The following is a 21,921-nucleotide window of genomic DNA, read 5'->3' as shown; positions in this document are numbered from 1 at the left end:
GTCACTGGGTGGTAGCGTGTTCCGGGAGCGTGGTGGTGACGGTGGAATGCGGCACTGTTGACAGGAGCTGTCGCCACTGCTGCTGGCGGTGAAGGAGGGTCACTGGGCGGTAGCGTGTTCCGGGAGCGTGGTGGTGACGGTGGAATGCGGCACTGTTGACAGGAGCTGTCGCCACTGCTGCTGGCAATGAAGGCGTAACTGGGCGGTAGCGTGTTCCGGGAGCGTGGTGGTGACGGTGGAATGTGGCACTGTTGACAGGAGCTGTCGCCACTGCTGCTGGCGGTGAAGGCGTCACTGGGCGGTAGCGTGTTCCGGGAGCGTGGTGGTGACGGTGGAATGCGGCACTGTTGACAGGAGCTGTCGCCACTGCTGCTGGTGGTGAAGGAGGGTCACTGGGCGGTAGCGTGTTCCGGAAGCGTGGTGGTGACGGTGGAATGTGGCACTGTTGACAGGAGCTGTCGCCACTGCTGCTGGCGATGAAGGCGTCACTGGGCGGTAGCATGTTCCGGGAGCGTGGTGGTGACGGTGGAATGCGGCACTGTTGACAGGAGCTGTCGCCACTGCTGCTGGCGGTGAAGGCGTCACTGGGCGGTAGCGTGTTCCGGGAGCGTGGTGGTGACGGTGGAATGCGGCACTGTTGACAGGAGCTGTCGCCACTGCTGCTGGCGGTGAAGGAGGGCCACTGGGCGGTGGCGGAACGCCTGCTGCAGCACCACGCGCCGATCGAGCAGGCCGATGCCACCGGCCGCACACCGCTCATGCTGGCTGCCATCGAGGGCCACACGGGCGTCCTGGAGCTGCTGCTCGACAAGGGTGAGTGACCGCACTTCCTCCACGCTCTCTGCCGGACCACAGCTACTACAGTCTCATACAATTACATATACTGTATGTCGCTCTCTTTATTTAATTGGCTGCATTGGCCACCTCTTATCCCTTGGTTCTTATATTTGGTAGTGTTCCCCTTTACACTGCTAAGACAGACATGGTAGTGTCCCAACACTAACGGGCTTCGAACCACTCTGGTGTGGGTGCAGAGACGACGCTAGTGGAGGGCCATCGCGTGTGTTACCCTGTGCCGCAGGTGCGTCGCTGTCGCGCCAGGACCGCGACGGGCTGTCGGCGTTGGGCTGGGCGTGTCTGCGCGGACGCCTGCAGGCCGCCCAGTGTCTCCTGGACCGCGGGGCAGAGGTGAACCTCGCCGACAAGACCGGCCGGACTCCGCTGGACCTGGCCGCCTTCCAGGGCAACCCGGCCCTCGTGCAGGTGACGGCTTACAGCCAGCACTGCTACTGCAGGATCCGCGTTCACAATTGGTTTCTGTTATTGATCCACAAACACCCTGATAAATGAGATGTTCTCTTCGTAAATAGCTCACCAACATAATAGAGATTCCTGAACGAACTCATTGCGGTCTCCCTGACACGGTCTTTGAGACAGGGGCGTAGCCAGGGGGGGTTTTTAGGGGTTCAAACCCCCCCGTTAGCACCAAATCTTTAAATAAATTTCTTATTCATCACTCAAACAAATTTCATATTAAAAATTAATATAATTTTTACCATTACAATATTTAAATTAAAGTACCGAGATTGCTAAAATAGTACTATTTTACATCTTTAAAATCCAAATTTTCCCTGGGAAGGACCCCCGGACACCCCGCTTCAATACGGTGGCGGGGGGGGGGAGGGAAGAGGGGCATGCTTCTTAACACCCCCCATAAACAAATCCTGGCTATGCCACTGCTTTGAGAGTCACATAAAGTATGTGCATCTGAGAGTCTGATACTGGCTTATCTACCGGGAACACTTCAAGATCAGTGAAGTCAAACCAAAGTAAAACTGCTTATTCTATTGTGTGGTCAGCAGATAACTTTGTACATGCGAAGAGGTTGTAGGAAATAATAAGAAAGATAGGAAAGATGCTCTTTTCTTCTTTGTGATTAATAAGTGTTTTTTGATGAAAACAGAAATTACATTTTACAAACAGATGTAAACTGAAAAGCAGTTCTGTGCATTTATTAGGGACTGCCGCGTTACATGTCTGTTTGGCAATAGGCTAGATTCAAATTTTATAAAAATGGTGTTAAACATCTTTGAATTCAGAACGTCTAAACCTAATGCTTGAGAAAGTGTTTACCTGTATACCGTGTTTTATCGCATAATCGTCGCACATTTTATACTAAAATATAGTTTGAAAAGTAGGGGTGTGACGTTTATTCGAGAAAAAATAATTTTGTTAGGTACAGTTATTCATAAAAACAAAACCCATTCATGGAAAGTACATTTTTTTTTAAAAGTAGAGCATATAAAAGCACGCCAAACAATTTAAACTAAAAGTCATGCAACAAACACCTTTCTTCAACTTTAAATAGAAAAACAACATCTGTGACCCGAATGCATACCACTTGAATATGTGACGTGAACTAACGCATAACTATCGTCGTAGTACACACCATGAAAGAGTGCGGGCCATCAAATGTATTTAACTCGGCATTCAACAGGGAGAGCGCGTTGCATGTAATCTGCAAGATATCAATATTGATATTCGACTGTGTGCACGTTCTATACGGGAAGCAACATAACCAAACGTGAATGATGCCAACTAGCGCTGGTTACATTTTTATAAGCGGTACACCAGGGCGACGCAGACGAACAGATAAAGGTTATAATGTTTGAAAACATCTTTAAAAGAAAATTAACACATCAGAGAACTTCGTATTTCCATTAATTAAATAAGTATGTGGTAATGTCCGACTAAATATTAGATTTCTACTTTAAAATACATCGTTTTATACTGAAAAAATACCTACAAAACAGCACTCGGAACTTAATAGTGGGACCAAAAACATCTTGCGACGTTTACGTGAGAGGTTTTTTTTTATCCAAATTTTGACACATTTAAAATATGGGTGCGACGATTATGCGCGTGCGACGATTATGTGATAAAACAGGGTATATGGGTCAGTGCAAACGAGCCCACCTCGTCAGAGATATATTTTTGTTAGTGAGGCAGGATCATAAGCACTAGCGACACATTCTAGTGCTTCTAGCACGGTACTGACTTCAAGCGCAAGGCTTGAACTGGCTCGTAGTTTTCTCATCATGCATAGGGAAACTATAAGATTAGAACATAACAATAATATTATATGGTGGAGAATGAAAAATAATATAATAGAAGTCCTTTGAGTGCTTTCGAGACTGTGTAAAGAGTGTTTCATGCCTAAAATTAGTTCTGATAATAACCATTTTAGCCATTTTTACTCTTCTAAAGTAGTGTTCAATAAATTAAATATACAAACAGAGTTACTCATCTGCCTTCAATGTATTCTTAAATGCTTTTTGAATATTTTGAGCGGTTATCAAATTGCGTGTTTTCTTCTGAAGCTGTACACACTATTATGTTCTCAGGTGGTTGGAAGCCTTCAAGCTAGAACCTCCTATTTCAATTTAAACGTGGATTTCCTGAAACTCAACTGGTAGATACATAATCACTAGCATATTAGTGACTTGGTCACCCGCACTAGATCATTGTTTTGTGGATTTGCATACACAGACAGGAAAAGTGGCAGCGAAGGGATCATATGTGGCCTGTCGCAAGGAACCTCCCAGCATTTGCCTGCAGTGGTCACTGTATGCTGTGATACATTTGTCAAGAATTGCAGTATTACATTGCATTATAATGATATGTAAAAAAAAATTCTGTGAAAATAATCTACTAGGGATTGAAACATAGTAATTCAGTCTTATATGAGGGAAAGCTCTTATTTATGCAATTAATATCCAGTCTTGTGGGATATGATGGGTTTTAATTTTTTTGAGAAAAAAGTTTTAAAAGCTAGAGAGTTAGACGATGTAGATGTAGAGCATGCTGAAACACCAAAAAATACCAACTGCTTGAACTACAAGAAATGTCCGTAATATCACGACTGAAACATTTTTTCATTAACTCATGTCAAGTTTTTAAAATTGAATTAAAAAAAAACAAGGGAAAAATATAAGACTTCACAAAGCGATCACATGAAACTTCTCGGCACAGCCGGGCACGAGTACTCACGGGTTCTGCTGGTGACTTGGCGGGTGTCGACGTGGTGGAAGGTGCCACTCCCCCAGGCATTGTCGATGACGTGACGGGCGAACAGGAGGTGGTTCTCTCGGGTGACGGTGTCTCTACGGCCGGCCCTGTGGGGTAAGGGAGGGGCAGCGGGAGTGAAGTGAGTGTCGTGGGGGTTGCAGCTGCTGATGGACAGGGGGGCGATGATCGAGCACGTGGACATCAACGGCATGCGACCGCTGGACCGGGCCATCGGCTGCCGCAACACCCAGGTGGTGCAGTGCTTCCTGCGCAAGGGCGCCAAGCTGGGGCCTGCCACCTGGGCCATGGCCGCCGGCAAGCCCGAGATCATGTGAGTCCTCGCGTCCTGCCTGCGGTCGGCAACAGTGAACTGAACCAGAGGGTCAGAGGGACGAAAAACCACTACTTTCAAGCTGTGGGCAACAACCATGCTTTCTGTGTATGCATGAGGCCAGGGTTTGGTGGGAAATTCGCCCAGAGGTCGACTCTCCCGCCCCATCCTTCCCCAGGTTGTCAAACCCGAAATTTCAGAAATTTCAAAACTAAATTCTCTTTTGATTTGGAGTGTTTCCGAGCCATTTGAGGACCTCAGCCTCCCCACTCAGGGGGAGGTCATTTACCCCTGATGTTTTGAAAGTATGGAAAATTGAAAGTCGTTGGTTTTGACGTGCTTCCGAGGCCTTCGTGCACCATCAGACACCCCTCGGAAGGGGGTAGGGGGGTGTTTTAAAATTTATTTTGTTGCGTATTTCGAGGAATTTATAAAAATATTTAAATATATATGAACTAAAAAAATTATAGTTATATTTTAAAAAACTAAAAAAAAATGTTATTGTCATATGAATTAAAAAGTTAAAATGATCTTTTAATATAAGTAATTTGTTGAACAGTGTTATAAATAACTACTACTCTGTATAATGTAATATTTTTTATAAGCTTAAAATAAGAATTGAGTTATAAACAAATTAAAAACGAAACAATAAATTTTAATGATTAAAAAGCTTAGGGATCTCTCTTCTTTCATTTTCATGAATACTCTGTCCTAAAGAATAGCTATTAGTGGTAGAAAATTTAAGACAACTAATTACAAACACCCCATGCTTTTTTTCATTAAAATTAATTTTTTTGTTTATTTTATTTTACTTGATATTTCTTTCAGGCCTATTAAAAAAAAATATGTAATTCAGAATTGTACATTTATCGCTGTTGGAAAAATCAATTAAATTTAAAGATTGTTTTTGTACATTTTAGTTTATAGAACAATAAAAATGTGTGTGTTTTTTTTTAAATATAATTTTATTTCATTGTTTTGGTCTTTGCCATCATTCACTCAGCGTAACTGCAAGAAACTATATCTTGCATGTACATGGGCTTTTCCCCGTGAAGAAGTGGCACACAGTACCTCAGCCAGATTGCATGGTACAGGAAAGATTGCACTATTACACCATCACATAACTCTCCTTACACTATCTCTGACAGAGTTATTTATTTCACCATGCAAGGTTGAAGTCTTTTATCAACCCACCTTATGGTTTCAGTTCTCAATGCCTTAGAGTTGCATGATCCTCTGGTAGTAAATTGGTTTTTAATAGTATGGCCACACAAATTGATTTTTTATTCAGTGATTATGATTTCTGTGATTTTTTTTTAATTCAGACTTTAAAACTTATCAAAACGAAATGCTTTCTAACGCAAAATAGTTTTAATAATTTTACTAAACAAATAAAATTGGTTTTTATTAACTTATTTTAAGGTAAGAATAATAATGTTTGATAATAAAGATGCAAAATGGAAGCACTAATTTAACGGCACCAAGTTAATTATACAAGGCTGTAGATGAACCATAACTCAGCGTCAAGAACGGAAGGTGGTGTAGACAAGTCACAACAGTGATAGTGCTGTGCTGGACATAAACTTTATTCCTTTATTCAGAAAACTCATTCTTGTAATTATCTAATACAGTCTGTAACAACCCAGATTACAGCCTTCCTCATGCAATACAGTAATAATCTTTTGTTATAAATTTTTTTTTGTCAAAATTTCAGGCTTGATGTAAAGTTTTTCTTTTTCGAAGTTAGATGTAGTGTTTCACCGGGTTTATTGTTTTCATTTTTAAAATTCATATTTTTTTTTTTTGTGGGAAGGCATGCTGACGTGATTTTCCTTCATTATTTCCATGACCGAGGCTTTGTTTCACACGCTAGGCATGTGAGTGACGGTAACGGGAGTGTGAGAAAGAGACAAAATCGCTGCGTCGTGGGAACAGAAGTAAGCATTTCGTTGAGCCTCTGTTGCCATGCGCCGTGATTGGCTGAACATTACATCTTACACATGAGTTGCCACGCTAGCGAGCAGCGCGAGTGAGGCGTGCCGTGCCGTGCCGTGCCGTGCGCAGGCTCATCCTCCTGGGCAAGCTGCTGGAGGACGGCAACGTGCTGTACAGGAAGTCCCGTCTGAAGGAGGCCGCCCACCGCTACCACTACGCCCTCAAGAAGTTCCCCGGCGAGGACCTGGGCGAGCACCAGACCACGTTCGACCAGCTGCGCATCAACTTCCTGCTCAACCAGTCGCGCTGCAAGAGGAAGATGAACGTGAGCGATCCGCACCCGCCGTTCCGGTGGGGTCGTCACGTTATTGTGTAGCACTAGGGTTTATAAAAACTAACTGCATTTTTATCTAGGACATTTAAATTCCACTATAATTATCAACACTGAAACATGTTTCAATATTTACTGTATTGTAGTATTCTTAGGAGAAAATTTTCTTACTAGTATGTATTGCCCATTGCAGTTCGTTGAAATATAAGAAGTACTTTGTTACATAGCATTACGAAAAGAAAAAAAAATTTTGTTGTGTATTTAATTATTTTCAAAAATTTTTCAATCTTATGCTAAGATTTAATCATTCTCCTTTCATTCTTTGAAAATTCTAACACTTGAATCCTCTATTAATTACCTGGTAAATTTCAGGTTGGATAATTTGTTTGCTGTGTGTTGCAGGATTATGAGGAGGCGGTTGAGTTGGCCAATCAGGTGCTGAAGATGAAACCAGATTCCTTCGAGGCCTACTACGCTCGAGCGAAAGCCAGAATAGATATGAAGTAAGTTGTACTAGTTTTTGTCTGAAAACTGATTAGCAATGCTTGAATTGATAAATACCTATGCAGCTGGCATTGCTTAAACATATGACCTTAAAATTAATTAACTCAGAAACTCAAATCGATTTGAGCAAATAGAATCAGCACCACTCAACTCGAAAGTCAAGTTCGTTGTACTTGACCGGATGAGACTCAACAGTTCTTTTTTTAACTTGATACAAACATTAAAACAAACATAGAATCACGTATGACTTGTTTACATCCTTACTATAAATGTTTTCCTGCCATTTACATAGTAACAATACACATAGAATGTATATTCTGCTATTTACGTCTCAACTCATCCAACTCTAATTATTACCTGTTATTATTAGCCAATACTACAGATGGCTTTGGAAACTTCTCATTTGTAATCACTAAATAATGTTTTTACACGACCATTAATTGTGGATGTGAGCTGGTACCAGAGACAATGAACAATCTGTATAAGATGCCTCTGTAGAGAGGTAAGGCTTCTTGTACACTGACTTGTGTTTCGAACTGCTCAGAAGAGCCTTCAAAATGTTTCATAGAGACAAGTTACCGATAAATATGTGTATGGCTTTTTTTCCTTGGATAATTGCAAAGGACATGACTTTATTAAATTTTATGACATGCAGGTACACTGAATAAGCAAAATCTTACGAAGCTTGATTACAATGTGAATTACGTATGCATATGATAGTATTTATTCTGTACTTAAACACCTGAATACAGTTTCCTAAAGAATCAAAAAGTACATGCTCTGATCTCACGAAAAATGTTTACACAAAATTTTAAGAACCTGGACACCTATTACAAGGAGGTTTCTGCCAAGAAATGATGTAATTCTCTAAATGATTTAAATATGATTAACTGTTGGACATTCAAACAATTTTCTAAAACCCATAACAATAGGAAAAATGATTACAATATAAAAACACGATGACGAGCAGATCCTGGCATGTCAATCACTTGTGGGCTACACGAGAATAAGTCAAACACTAGATGAGAAAAGTTAAGTTAGGATTGCTCTTACTAAACAATGATTAACAAGGAGAATCAAACCAAAGTCAACCTGACTCTGGACGGAGCAAAAACAAGGCGTGATCGCCAACATGGGACAATGAAACAGATAACTCTCTGAATTAGGCGAAAACATTAGGCAAACAAGACATTGTGAACAACGAGTCCCGCAGATGCGCTTGGGGGAAAACACAACAAATAGCAACTCCAAGCAAAAACACTAGCGACTCACTTCTCAAAGCGTGCAAGGCACCACAACCGAGAGAGCGGCCAAGTGTGCACTACAAGGCGAATAATGTAATACAGCAAAAGCCTTGGGGCATGAAAATGCCTTGCAAAAGAATAGCGGCTTCATGACGACTGCAAAAATCTCAAAATTCAACCAATTTAAGCTGAGGCCACCAGTAGGAAGTTACGCTGCAAAGGAATACAAATGAGAGGTACCAAAAAGTAATTTAGAAAAATCTGTCAATTACATAAAGAAAGTCTAAGTAAAGTTGCATGACGTATGCCGTCCTTGCACTCAACACAGAAACGCAGCAGCAAATTCAGAATTAAGCAAAGAGAGAACCCTACATGATGCTTCATCCTTAGCTACACAAAAAAATGTCTCCCGAGACTGTAACACAAGTAGTTGCCTGTGTTCTGTGCATGTGCGAAGGGCGGGCATGGGAACACACAACAACAAATGGTCTCTCAACCGGGTGGACGGCATGAAGGCCAGCCCATGCAGTCACGAGTCTCCCAGCCCACTCCTCCACCATCTCGGGTGCAGATGAATAATTACTTAACTTGAAAGTAATCGGAAAGAAGTGTGCGTGTGTGTGTGTGTGTGTTTTTTTTATTAGATTGTATTTGAGAAGATAGGCAAAGGCTAGATCAAGATTACAGCAGTAGTCGGATTAGCTAGTTTTTGGGTGTTACAAATAGAAACTTGTTTGTGATTCAATAACTTGATCACAAAATAACTAATAGTTACAAGATGTAGAAATAAAAACTTTGCTTTACTCCCATGGGGCTGGAATTGGAATACCCCTAATCAGCCAAAACACGTTCGTCTCTTGCGAGCTATCGAGACACACAAACGTACCGGTCCCAGTGTGATGTATTGGTTTGCGACAACCCAAGGATGCTTGACTGCCAGTAGCAGCAGGGGGCTGGCAGGCTTGCCACCCTCACCACACAGGGTCGGTGCTCAGCGTGCTGCCATGAGGTGTGGGCTCCCCTGGAAGCCTGCTCTAGCACCTGGCTTCTGGCTGCAGTGTCAGTCCTCCCTGCATGCGATATTAGATGAGACTCCTCGATGGGGGGACGAGGGAAATGCAAGTACTGTCTTTTATCGCATAATCGTTGCACATTTTATACTAAAATCAAATTTGAAAAGTAGGGGTGCGATTTATATGTGAAAAAAAAAACTTTTTTGTTAGGTAAAGTTATTCATAAAAACAAAATCTATTCGTGGAAAGTACGTTTATTTAAAAAGTGGAGTATTCAAGAGCACGCCAAACAATTGAAAATAATATGTCATGCAACAAAAACCTTTCTTCACCTTTAAATAGAAAAACAAAATCTGTGACCCGAACGCGAGTCACTTGAATCTGTGACGTGAACTAATGCGTAACTATCGTGGTAGTGCACACTTACCATGGAAGATTGCGGGCCATCAAATGTAGTTAACTTGGCACTCGACAGAGAGCGTGGGTTGCATGTAATTGGTGAGATATCGATAACAATATTCAATTACGAGTGCGCGCTCTATACGGGAAGCAACATAACCAAACATGAATGATGCCAACTGGCGCTGGCTATATTTTTATAATCAGTACACCACAGCGACGCAGACGAACAGATAAAGGATATAACGTTATAACGTTATAACGTTTAAAAAGGTCTTTAAAAGAAAATTTACACATCAGACTTCATATTTCCATTAATTAAATAAGTAAGTGGTAATTTCAGATTAAATATTAAATTTCTACTTTAAAATACATTGTTTTATACGGAAAAAAAAAAAACCTGCACAAAGCGCACGGAATCTAATAGTGGGACCAAAAACATCATGTGATGCTTGCGTGAGAGGTTTTTTTTTTCATTGCAAGTTTTGACGCCCTAAAATATTGGTGCGACAATTATTGCGAGTGCGACGATTATGCGATAAAAGAGGGTACCGTATGTAGTTACAACACCCAGAGAACGTATATTCTGCTATTTATGTCTCAAAAAAATTAAGTTGACGTCATACCTGCTCGATTCCACTTAAACGGAAATGCCCAGACTCGTCCAGCTGTCGAGTATTGCTGCAGGTGGGGGGCTGCCCTGGCATGCGGTATCACGGCTGCGAGGTAAACGGGAGGCCGTGGGCGCAGGTTGCTGGGGGACGCGCTGGGAGACGTGCAGGAGGCGCTGAGGACCGCGCCGGCCGGCCGAGAGGTGCGCCGCCTGCTGTGCAAGGTGCGCGACGAGGTGCGCTCCGAGATGTCGGGCCCCCAGCCGGGGCGACCTGGCCTGGCCACCTCCGTGGACACGCTCCTGGAGCCCGAGACCTGCGTCTGAGCCGCCCGCCCCGACACTCGCTCCTCCGAGCCTACCTGCTTGCGAGCGGGGGGCTTGAAGATCCAGACAGGAGGAACGGATTCATCTTTCCTGTAAAACTAAAGGGACGATGCTTGCACGAAACTTGGGGCTGCAAGGTAATAATGAACACAGCTGATGATAACGCAGACCTTGAGTGTTTCGTGAGTTCATTCACTTGGCAGAGGCAAGGAGAAAGGAATGCTGGATGCGTGCCACTTCTGTGTCCACTCGAATGAAGGGGGTTTCCCTTGAACAAAAAACACATATGTACTTCACTTTTGTTTGGAAATGCAAAAATTAGAATTGAATGTAAACTTGAACATTTCTCGTTTTAATTGCCCTAGGTTTATTTCTTCCACTGCTATTTTTTTTGGAAAACACCCCAACATAAAGGTTTGCTTGGAAAGTTGCTCTTCGGGGTAAGCATTACCTTTCAGCTCATGCTTAAATATTTGCATACGCACTGTTGAGTAGACTTTTGAAGGAACTCTGTTGAATTTAATTTTTTTTGCATTATTAGGTGCAAAAGTTTAATATTCAATGTTTTTAGGGACGTGCAAAGAAATATAAATAAATACCTATAAAACAAAACTGAAACTTTCTCCATTTAAATTCAATGCTACTGTCTACTTTTTTATTTATATATATAAACTCATCTTGATTGGTAAAATAATGTAATTGCTCTGTGTTTTATACCCCAAAAAATTGAAAAATTATCTTTTTAGAGTTAATTATCCATATAATTGTGCAACAACATTTTTTAAATTTATTTTTATTTTTTATGAAATAAGTTTTTTGAAAAGTCTACTCATAAATATTGTTTCACTTTAATATTAAATAATGTGCCATTAATACTACATATTTCTATACCATATTTTTGTGGCCAAACAGTTGCACAGTTGAAAGAAATATATTTTTAAAAATTAGGTAAATACCTGATAATATTTTCTTGTTTTAAATAAGAAAGTTAAGATTTTTGTAATGTAAAATTTTTTAATGAAACATAGTCTTTCATTCAGTCAGATTTGATATATGTGTTCCTTTAATGATTTACGCAGTAAATGTGGTTGTAGTATTGTGACTAAACACATGTTATGATTAGAGACAAGATTATATGGTGAATACTGAATAGTGATAAAAGCATGATAACAGTGAAATGGAAGTCAATACACGGCAAAAACCGAAATCATTGGGCAATACACAACATAACATTGAAATGCAAGGCAAAACACAAATTAAATCAAAATTTTCCTCAGTTAAATTAATGTTTTAATGTTAAAATATAGAATTATTTTCATATATCTTTAGTTTAGGCTTTTATTCATAAACCTATAATATTATGTCCTAAGTAGAAACATGAATTCAGTTTATATTTATGGTTTTATAAAGGAAATTAAAGCAGTCTATAGCTGATAGTATTAGGTCTGTACAAATATTCAAATTTTCGAATATCAAAACGAATATTTTATTATTCATATTTCATTCTGTTTGGAATACATACACTCGAAAAAATGAACATTCAGTCGTTTATGAATGCAGCTGTGCGGGATCTTGAAAATCTGGAAAATTTTGGGATCAAAGAAAATTTTATAGTTGGGCAAAATTTCCACAATATAGGTATTCATAATCTTTTAGGGTTACTTATGTGGAGATTTTTTGCTACAGATGGCCAAGTAAATTTTGAGAAGACTAATTTAGTAAAGCTGGATTTAACACAGTAATTCGGAACCATACACACCCACGTGATCAGCTAAAGTATTTTACAGTAGGTGGGATAAAAGTAGCATTGCAGTTTAAAAAAATGTTTAGCTGTACTTTTAATTTTCATATTTATAACTTTCTCATAAACTAAGGAACTTATAGAATGATTTAGTTGCAGTTTGTTGTGTAACTTTCATCAATATAGTATATGTACACATTTTAAGTATCCTATCGTTAAATGCTGAAGCAATTGATCAACATAATTGGTTTTGGTGTGTACTTATTATTAGCCTATGTGTGTTTTAATTTTTATGACGACGATAAAGATGAAATCCACTATTTTTGGTGATGAAATTTGCTGTTTTATAACACCATAAGATCTTGGCTCTAGTTACGATGTTCAAGGGAGGGCATTTCATGAGGTGACAGCCAATCGCAAACCAGCGTGGCTCCAGATTGCGAGGACCTCGCAGTTGGTGCTGACGCCAAGTGATTCGCGAGCGCGCGGGTCTGTAGAGCTGGGAGTGCGAGGCTTGTCAGGCATGTCAGGCGTGTGCACTGCCAGAGTCCCAGCATGCACCTGTGTGCGCTGCATCACGCCGAGCGAGGGAGGAGTCGAGAACAAACCCACAAGACTGAATCTGAGGAGCAGAGCCAATCAGGCAGCTCGTGTGTACCTGCTGAACTTTTCAACTCAGGCCATAAAGTTGTTTTTAATTTAAACTAAAAATGCTGCTTCTGGAAAGATTGTTTTCAAGCCAAGGCTAGAAGTGTAGATTTGCAAGTTGTCTTAAGATATAATATATTGAAAGGAGAAAAGTTGTATGTATTAGTTGTAACATCAATGTTCATGGTTGAACAGATAACTTGTAATGGATTAATGCATGGTTTACATGGCTAAATAGTGTACAGTAATAAATTTATAACTGTTATGGTTTCAAACAGTGTTTAATAGTTCTCAACTATCGTGAATTGCAAATGTGGTTGTGGTGCCAATAGTTCAGCATACACGTAGCTATGGCTAGTTATTGGCATGCTAATTTGTATCCTAAAATTTGCTTGTAACTGCATAAAACTATTTGTTAAGACAGTAGTGCCTTTCATTTTATAAGTAAAAATCAAGTTGATGAATTTTATGCATATAATCTGATATCCTGTGTATGTAGTTTATGTCATATGCTAATGTAAAAACCGAATATTTCCTATAGTTATTGCGGTTAACTACATGCTGTTTTTTTTTTATATTCCTTTTATGTACTCACCTATGTGTTAAGTTATCGAATATAATTTTTTTTATTATATTTGCATATATCTTGCCAGTTGTATATTTTATATTATGTATTATTTTGCTTGTTATTTAATGATAAAATCAATAACTTAACTGTTGAAATGTTAGAAACATTATATAGGCAACATGTTGTGTGTTTGTCATGTGTTGAAAACCCAACAGCAGAGAGAGCTGGAGATGTTAAGAGTGTGCTATGGAGAATAAACATGAGCAGGAGTTCTTGCAATGCAGATGGAGATGGATGTATGTTCTTTATTGATATCCTTGCCTAATGTCCTTGACTTGAAGGAGTCATCTCGCACGGAAAATGGTACTTTCGAGGAGAGGAAGACAGTTTGCACGTACCCGACACATGTTGATCCCACTTGTGGGCGTACAAGGTCCTCGAAGCTCAACACACTCTGTTGGTCCTCTCCTGACTAATGTTCCTCGGACGCTAGGCGTACGTACAGTTTCCTCAGGTAGTCGTGGCAGCATGTAGTCGACAGCACGGGACTTCTCCTGGCTGCTCGGATTGTGACCGACTGCCTTTGCCCTCATTGAGGCGGGCCCCACGGTGCCCGCCCAGTTTGTGACACGTCAGCGGACACCGAGTTCAACAGTCCCACGTCTTTATATTAAATTGGGATTTTGAATTGGAGACTGTCATATGTTTAATGTTATTTTATAGATATTTAAAGAAGCGATCTAATATTTGAGGTTGTCTTCAATTAGGTTCCTTATGATTTAGGTTTCTTCATACTTAAGATAGCCATTTATGTATCGATTTAAATTAGCTGTTTTACCCGCATTGACAGGTTAGACTTCCATTTTGTATCAAAGTGTTTGATGAGCTCACCGCTATGTGAATATAACTTACATCCACAGTACAGCACCATGTAATGGTGGGCAGAAATAAAATGGTTAAGATTTTTATTATTAAATATAAAACTTAAATTTAATAATTAAAAATATAATTGAATTGTTTATTGAAACTACAAACATCAGCAGTATACATAACTATGTACGTTGATACTTATATCAATGCATTAACACTAACGCCCCATAAGCTAGCTATTGCAGCTCGTGTCAATGCCCAGTATCTTAGTAAATAAATTTTTATGGCTATTTACTGAGGAACTGTGTGTATTTACGAAAAGTAAAGTACCTTTACCTCTAAAGTAAAGAAATGATTGACATAATGTTTAAAATAAAGATTGACATAAAGTTAAGAAATGATTGAGTTACAAACATACAAAATTCCAAATGTTCACAAAAAGGCAGATTGTGTTTATCACTGCATAAAGCAAGTGGATGTTCTAGAAATGGTAAAACAGTATCGGTAGAGCTTGTTTATGTACAAAGTCAAAGTTTGTTCATGCAAGAAATAGCTTGAAATGAGGGAAGCGAGAAACACAACAAAACATAAATGCAAACGACACACGTTATTAACATTTGTAATGAATAATACAACATTGTAACAGCATTTTTGTTAGTTTGCAGCAAAACATATAGTTATAATAAACGATGCAAGTGTATTCCCTTGCACACTGAAAGTAAAAAATGTTAATTTGGTTCGATTACAAAAAAATGTGACATCACAATTACGGTGGATAACCACAGCAAGACGTTTTTAAGTATGGACGACACTAAACAGCTCAATGTGTCTATAAGAATTTTTCCCCATTCCTGCCGCAGATTATCCTGTAATAGTTGTATCTTGCAGGGACGATGCTGAGCCATCTTCTTAAGAATTCTTCAAGTATTCTCTATAGGAGACAGATCCAGACTTGCTGCTGACAACTCTAAAACAGGGCAATGTTTCTTGCATAGCCATGTTTGTGTTATCTTCACATTATGTGGCCGTGTGTTATTTTGTTGAAAAAGATATCGTTTTCTGCCAAACAGTAGCTGCACGGATGAGCGTAGATTCACTTCAAGACCGCGTACATAATCTATATCTTTTATCGTACCTGTACAAAATGCAAATTCCCGACCCCATTCGCTGCCAGGCAACTCCCACTCTCACAGAGCTTGGTTTAAGAACCACACGCTTGTAACAGGATGGATCGTTTTCTTCATCCATCTTCCTAATAATCTTTCGACCAATATTTCCGTATAAAACCTGAAAAATGGATTCATCTGTTCACAGTACCTTGTTCCACTGAGATGTAGTCCAGCTGAGGTGAGATTTGGCCCATGCAACATGCCGACGTATTGCTTTGTAGAATGTGAACCACACCTTTTGATGTATTGAAGCGTAGATGCTTCTGAAATAGTCTTTCTAAAACTTTTTCTTGCCCATGTGACTAGACTTGTGACTGCCAAGTCCCTATTGTTACGAATATGTCTACGAAATAAGCGTACTTGCTGATCCGTCAACAAACGCTTCCGACCCGGAGCCTTTCCTGGACAGCCATTTCCAGTTGTGAAACATTTTATAATACAACACACTGTGGATTGTGTCAAACAGAATGTTCGGCCAACTTGGCTTTGGAAATACCATTTTGGTGCTGTTCTATGTGTTTGGTGTGTTGCGTACCACAAGAGCCATAGCTAGTCCCTTTACCATGCTTCCGCTTGGCGCTGATAACAATCGCATTTTCAAAGAAGAAATCAGTCGTCCTTACTCGTGGACAGTTTTTCCATGAACCCAGTCTTCGACTACAGGTAGCTCTACCATGGCCCTAGCTCGCGTCCCAAATGCAACCTTTATGCATCTAGAGCATCCGTGCAAGACGAGATACGAGCCTTGCTCCCAAGTGCAGTTGCGCCACTGTTCGCCGCAGAGGTACACTGCGCCAGCTGTTGTCAGCCAACAGACACCGCGAGCACGCCAACTGGACCACTGTGTACACGAGGGATCTCACACGTCGTGCCAAGGACCACCAACCACCGCTGATGGTCCAAGAGCAGGCAGTGAGAGGGAGGGACAGTCCGTGGTCCACCTACGAAGCTGTCCTCTCGTGCGAGAGTCCCCAACAGAGAAGCACAGCCAGCCCCAAAGCTGAGGAGTCGAAGCACACAGGCTGCTCGCCCCTGCCGCCCCTGCGGTGGCCTGCCAAGAGGGGGGAAGGGGGCGGGTGTGGCCAGAGAGGATGCCCTGGCACTCCGTCGTTCTTCAAGGCGCCAGAAGGGCCAGGGTGCAGTGCCATGCCGCGCCCCGCACACCGCCCAGTGGAGCTAGAACGACACGGTGCTGTATAGCAGGTCTCACAACCACCAGCTAGCCACACGCATGGCTACAAGTCGCGCTCGCTGAGTTTCAACAGTGGTGCACGACCTGGCGAATCAAAGTTAAAACAACTTAGTCAGAAGCTATTGTGTTTACTCGCAAAAATCTCCCTCCCGTCGACAACAGGCCGCAAATAAGTCTGTTTCACGACCACATTCCCCACAAGGACGTAGTAAAATATCTTGGCGTACCTACATGTGGACAGGAAATTGCTTTTGCGCCACCATATAGACGCCAAGCGAACACAAACAAGCTCAGGTTAGAATGAGCTCCCTATACCCAGTCATGAGCAGGCGATGTGGCAGCACCGTCAAAAATGGCTTTCTGCTCTACAAAGCTCTCGTCCGCCTTATTATAACATATGCAGCCCCTTTTGGGAAACTGCAGCCCCCACACGCCTGATAAAACTACAGCGAATTCAGAATAAGTGTATTCGAATCTCTACAGACCCCCCCTTCCCAATTGTACTGCCCTGTAGAAGCATTGCATTGTGAAACAGAGTCGGAAACTTTGCAAGACTTCTACATCCGAAGTACACAAACTTTTCACGATAAGTGCGTAAATAGTTTAAATCCACATGTTTCCTCGCTCGTAAATTATGATCCCGACGTGCAACAAAAATACAATCACCCAAAATCAATGCTCGCGCATCGCCCCCCGCAGCGACGCGCGATTGGCCGAGCAGCCGGCCAATCACAGCCGAGGCCGGACCCCAACCACGCCGTTTTGGACCAGTGGGAAGATTCCGCCCATAAGCTTTGTGTTGCTGGCAGTTAGTCGTCAATAGTTTTAAGTACTTATTTAGTTTATATTGCACTAAAAAAATTCGTGTTGAACATGCGAAAACCGCCACAAAACACCTCTCGTGATAAACCAACCACAGTGCTGATTCAAAATAGTGCGAAGCACGCAGGTGTGTGATCGGCCCCCGGGGGTTCTCTGCCAGTCGTGTTATTTTTTTTTATTCAATTTTTGTTCTGTAGATATCATTTGGAGGTAAGGACTCCGGGATATAGAACAAGTCAATTAATACAAATATATACATATATACAAACAAACTGTACAACCACAAAAACAAAAAATTACAGAGTACTTTTACATTTCAAAAGTAAGAAAGACAGATTAAAAAAACAAAACAAAAAACTTGGGTACATAAGAAATTGTATAAACTGAAGTCTAAAGCTCAGAGTGAAGAGTTAGTTTACAAAACTCAATATTCTTCTCCTCATTTTGGAGGATGTCTAATGGGCATGGCTCGCCTGGCAGGCCTCACCTCCAGTGCCGACTGTGTTTCTGAAAGACATGAGATTTTGAATCGCACGCTGCATACCACACATATACAGGGATAAATCCAGTGCAAAATAAATTACTTCTTAAAACTTTTGCACTTCCTAATTTAAATTGAGCTGGCTGGCAGCACGGCGGGAAACGACAAAAGTCGCCCCCGAAACAACCAGTGCCACCCAAAATAATGCGGACAGCAATGTCCAAGTCCCCAACCCCCGCATAGTAGACTCTTTCTACTCTGTCCAACTCTTCTTCCAGAACCATCCTTCTGTTTCCCGTAATCAACCTGCTTGATATTGATGCATGAATTCTTGCATCCCGCATGTCAGTGCCGAGTGTTTTCCCTGTGTCTGTGCAGGTTTTACCTGGGCCCAACTTATCTAGTTTTAGTCTATAATAGTCGGTGAGGGGAGTTAGTCATGGCGCCAATCGCTGCCATGGCTGGCCAATCCCCTTCTAGCACATGATGCATGGCTTAAACCTAGCATGATTAGAGCGTATGGGCTTCGGCCTGAGACGCACTTAGTCTCCCTCCCTAACCCGGAACCCTCCCAAATACACTTAGTTTTTAGTTAGGTTAGGAAAAAATATCGTGTCCAATGTCAGTCTGTGTCCGATCACGGGAACAGATGTCAGTTCCTGAAACGTCACAACTGTTGTCAATTGAAACCTTCTGTTTTCGTCAGTGCTATCGTGTTGTCCATAGTACCTGTTTATCATCATCATCATCGCTGTGTTTATGTGTTTGCTGCGTTGTCCAGGTTTGTTGTTTGTCTACATTTAGTCTGTCTCGTCTTTGTTAGCCCACTGTGTTCGTCTGTGTTATATTAGTTTTCATGAACAAGTTCCTTCAACGGAATTCTTGTGCTGTCTGATATTTATGTATATGTTGAACATTTTTTGTCTTTGCTGTCGTCGTTGTCTTGTCCGTAACACTTGTTCAGTTTCATGGTTGGTTCCGTTTGTCCGACATCAGCTGATTCAGTCTTGTTTTCTGGGAATTTATATCTTTATATTTTTATTTATTAATTAATTTTGATTTCCGGAATTTTTCCATGACAAACAGTGCCAAACTGCAATGGCGTATATCCAAAAAAAAAAAAAAATGCGTCAAATCAAAATTTCCCATTTAAAGAACGTATTGATACTCAAGTACCTTTAGTAAACTATGATAAGGAAGTAGTTTAGGGGGAAGGGAGGGCATGCAGCTATGCCCCCACCCCATCTCACGGACACGCATTGTTGGGTCGGACATCACGGGATGACCACTCACAGCCAACAGACGGGGCGCAGCTGCGGTCAGCAGGAAGCCGCGCAGGGCAGTGTCGGCGGTCGAAGGACGACCTTGGAGGGGCGTGCCTGCGAGCGAGTCTAGCAGAAACAAGCCTCGCCGCTGGATCACTCGCACGTGGGAATAAAATATATAAGCGCGGCGAACAATAACTTCATTCTCTCATTAATTTTCTTTCAACCCAGCACTTTTTTTCTCCTGCCGAGCATAAACAATCGTAGGATATAAAAACTTCTTTTAAAATGGCCAAAACGAATAGTGTGACTTTGCGGATCTGGAAGCAACGGGTCATGCTAAATGTGACATGGCTCCCAAGGTAAGAAGGAATAACGTTGGAGGTGACTGGTTTGAATGTGTCCTCTGACGCACTGTTATAAGGTCTTTAATAAGTACAAGATACATTTTATTTCATTGTAATTCCTTTTTTTTTTCTTATTGGAACCTCACATAATCAGTGTAGGAGAATGCTAAACTAATTATTTAATAGTTACAAACTTAATAATTATAATTTATGATTTATATTTTAGCTTAATATAACGCCAAACAAAAAAATTAAAAAATTCCTAATATTTGTTCAATCTTGGATTAGTCTGTAGTAGGGTGTATGCGATAAGGTCGACTTTCGTGGCGCACCAGGTTTTTACACGACCTTATTTATCAGTGACGCGCGCGTGCAGCAAACACGTGTTTTATTAGGTATTAGCTAATTCCCGGCATGTGTTGCAATGCCTCTTTAATTATTTTTGTAAATTTTCTGAAGTTTGTTCACAAATACAAAGCATCTCTCATTACTATATCTTTCTTTATCTCTCGGTAACTCTATATATATCTTAATATTTCTATCTCTCTTTCTATTCATCACACCATATCACTCTATCTATCCACCTCTATATCTCACTATGTATCCATGTTCTCTATACCTCTTTACATCGGTCAATGTCTATATAAATATAGCTGATTAATTCTATATATCTATAACCCTTAATTTTTATCTCTATATATGTCTCATTTATGTATATATATGTTTTTAAATATAAATCTATATACATATGCATCACTCTCTTTAGAGAGATATAATTATTCAGCTATATTTATATAGACATCGACCGATGTATAGAGGCATAGAGAACATGGATATATATATATATATCGATCACTATATTTCTCTATTACTGTTTCTATCGTTATATCTCTCCATCTCTATATCTATCTCTCAAATGGCAAGCCACCATTGTTATTCGGACCATAGAAAAGAGGAACTGGCATAAAGTACTTACTGGTAATTATCCGATACTACTCGCACGCCACCTAATTGATTCTTTACGGGTTGGTTTTATCGAAATATCATCTAAACAGTGACCTTGGTCGTGTTTTTAACATGGATGTAGCTGGTGAATACAATTTTTTGTCTATGATGAAGTTAAAACCTAATTTATTGCAGAGGTTTGGTAGAATGTTTGTTCAGCAATATTCAATATATGATGGCATCTTTACGATTCTTCCTGGCGAATTACTTTCAAACTATTAAACAAATTTATAGCATATTAGCCTTTATACAGCTACGATTTTTTTTGCAACCCAAACTCTCGAGCCCACAATCCGTATTGATGGGAAGTTCGTCAGTGCATCAGTTCCGACTGACCGTCCACTATCCTTGCTCACACATGGCAGTTCTGACTGACAGTGCGGACTGATTCGGGTGTGTGGGCCCCCGCCTACCCGGGCACACACGCGGTGCGCAGGGCTTCAGGAGAAACAACGCGATTTCAAAACCACTCAAGATATCCGAGTGGGGTCTGTTTACGAAAAGCATTTAAGAGTTCGCTGAGGGCCGAAAAGTACTTTTGATTACGGATTAAATTTTTAAACTGTATTTTTAGAACAGTTAAAATGGCTAAAACGCATGTTTTCAGAGTAATTTTTATGCGTAAAACAACCAGTACAGATTCTTGAAAGCACTTAAGGGACTTGCATCACACCTTTATCTTCATTTCTCGGCCATATAATGTTACGGTAACCGCTCATGTGCACTGGGATAAGACTGCGCGCCAGCTCAGAGGAGACACCGCGCTAGAAGCACCAGCGAGCGTCGCGCTTATCATCCCGCCTCACTAACACATGCCCACCTCTGACGAGGCGGGCCCCTTAAAGACGAAACCAAAAAACGAAACTTGTATAGGCAAGCGCAGTGGTTCTTAAATGCTTTTCGTAATCAGACACTATCAAGAAATCTTGAATGGTTTGTAAATGGGACACCAACACATGGCTTTCCTACCACGTCAAAGATGTCAGTGATTACAAACCTCTTGCAATGTGTGTGTGTGTTAATTAAAAATAGGTAGTTCATTATAACAACA

General features: G+C 40.9%; 1 protein-coding gene across 1 annotated transcript in view; it reads left to right on the top strand.

Annotated features, from left to right (window-relative positions):
* Positions 1 to 14,008, top strand: part of LOC134530090 (protein TANC2) — a 150,974-nt gene extending 136,966 nt beyond the window's left edge. The window contains exons 18-23 of the mRNA XM_063364674.1: positions 645 to 813; positions 1,082 to 1,263; positions 4,230 to 4,399; positions 6,464 to 6,659; positions 7,068 to 7,168; positions 10,576 to 14,008. Of these exons, the coding sequence (XP_063220744.1) occupies positions 645 to 813; positions 1,082 to 1,263; positions 4,230 to 4,399; positions 6,464 to 6,659; positions 7,068 to 7,168; positions 10,576 to 10,762 (1,005 nt within the window). The 3' untranslated portion in view covers positions 10,763 to 14,008. The remainder of the gene's footprint in view (positions 1 to 644; positions 814 to 1,081; positions 1,264 to 4,229; positions 4,400 to 6,463; positions 6,660 to 7,067; positions 7,169 to 10,575) is intronic.
* The last annotated feature ends 7,913 nt before the right edge of the window (positions 14,009 to 21,921 follow it).

This window comes from Bacillus rossius, chromosome 3 (genome assembly GCF_032445375.1).
Source record: "Bacillus rossius redtenbacheri isolate Brsri chromosome 3, Brsri_v3, whole genome shotgun sequence".
NCBI classification, from domain to species: Eukaryota; Metazoa; Arthropoda; class Insecta; order Phasmatodea; family Bacillidae; genus Bacillus; species Bacillus rossius.
This window is presented reverse-complemented; position numbering and strand designations above follow the sequence as displayed.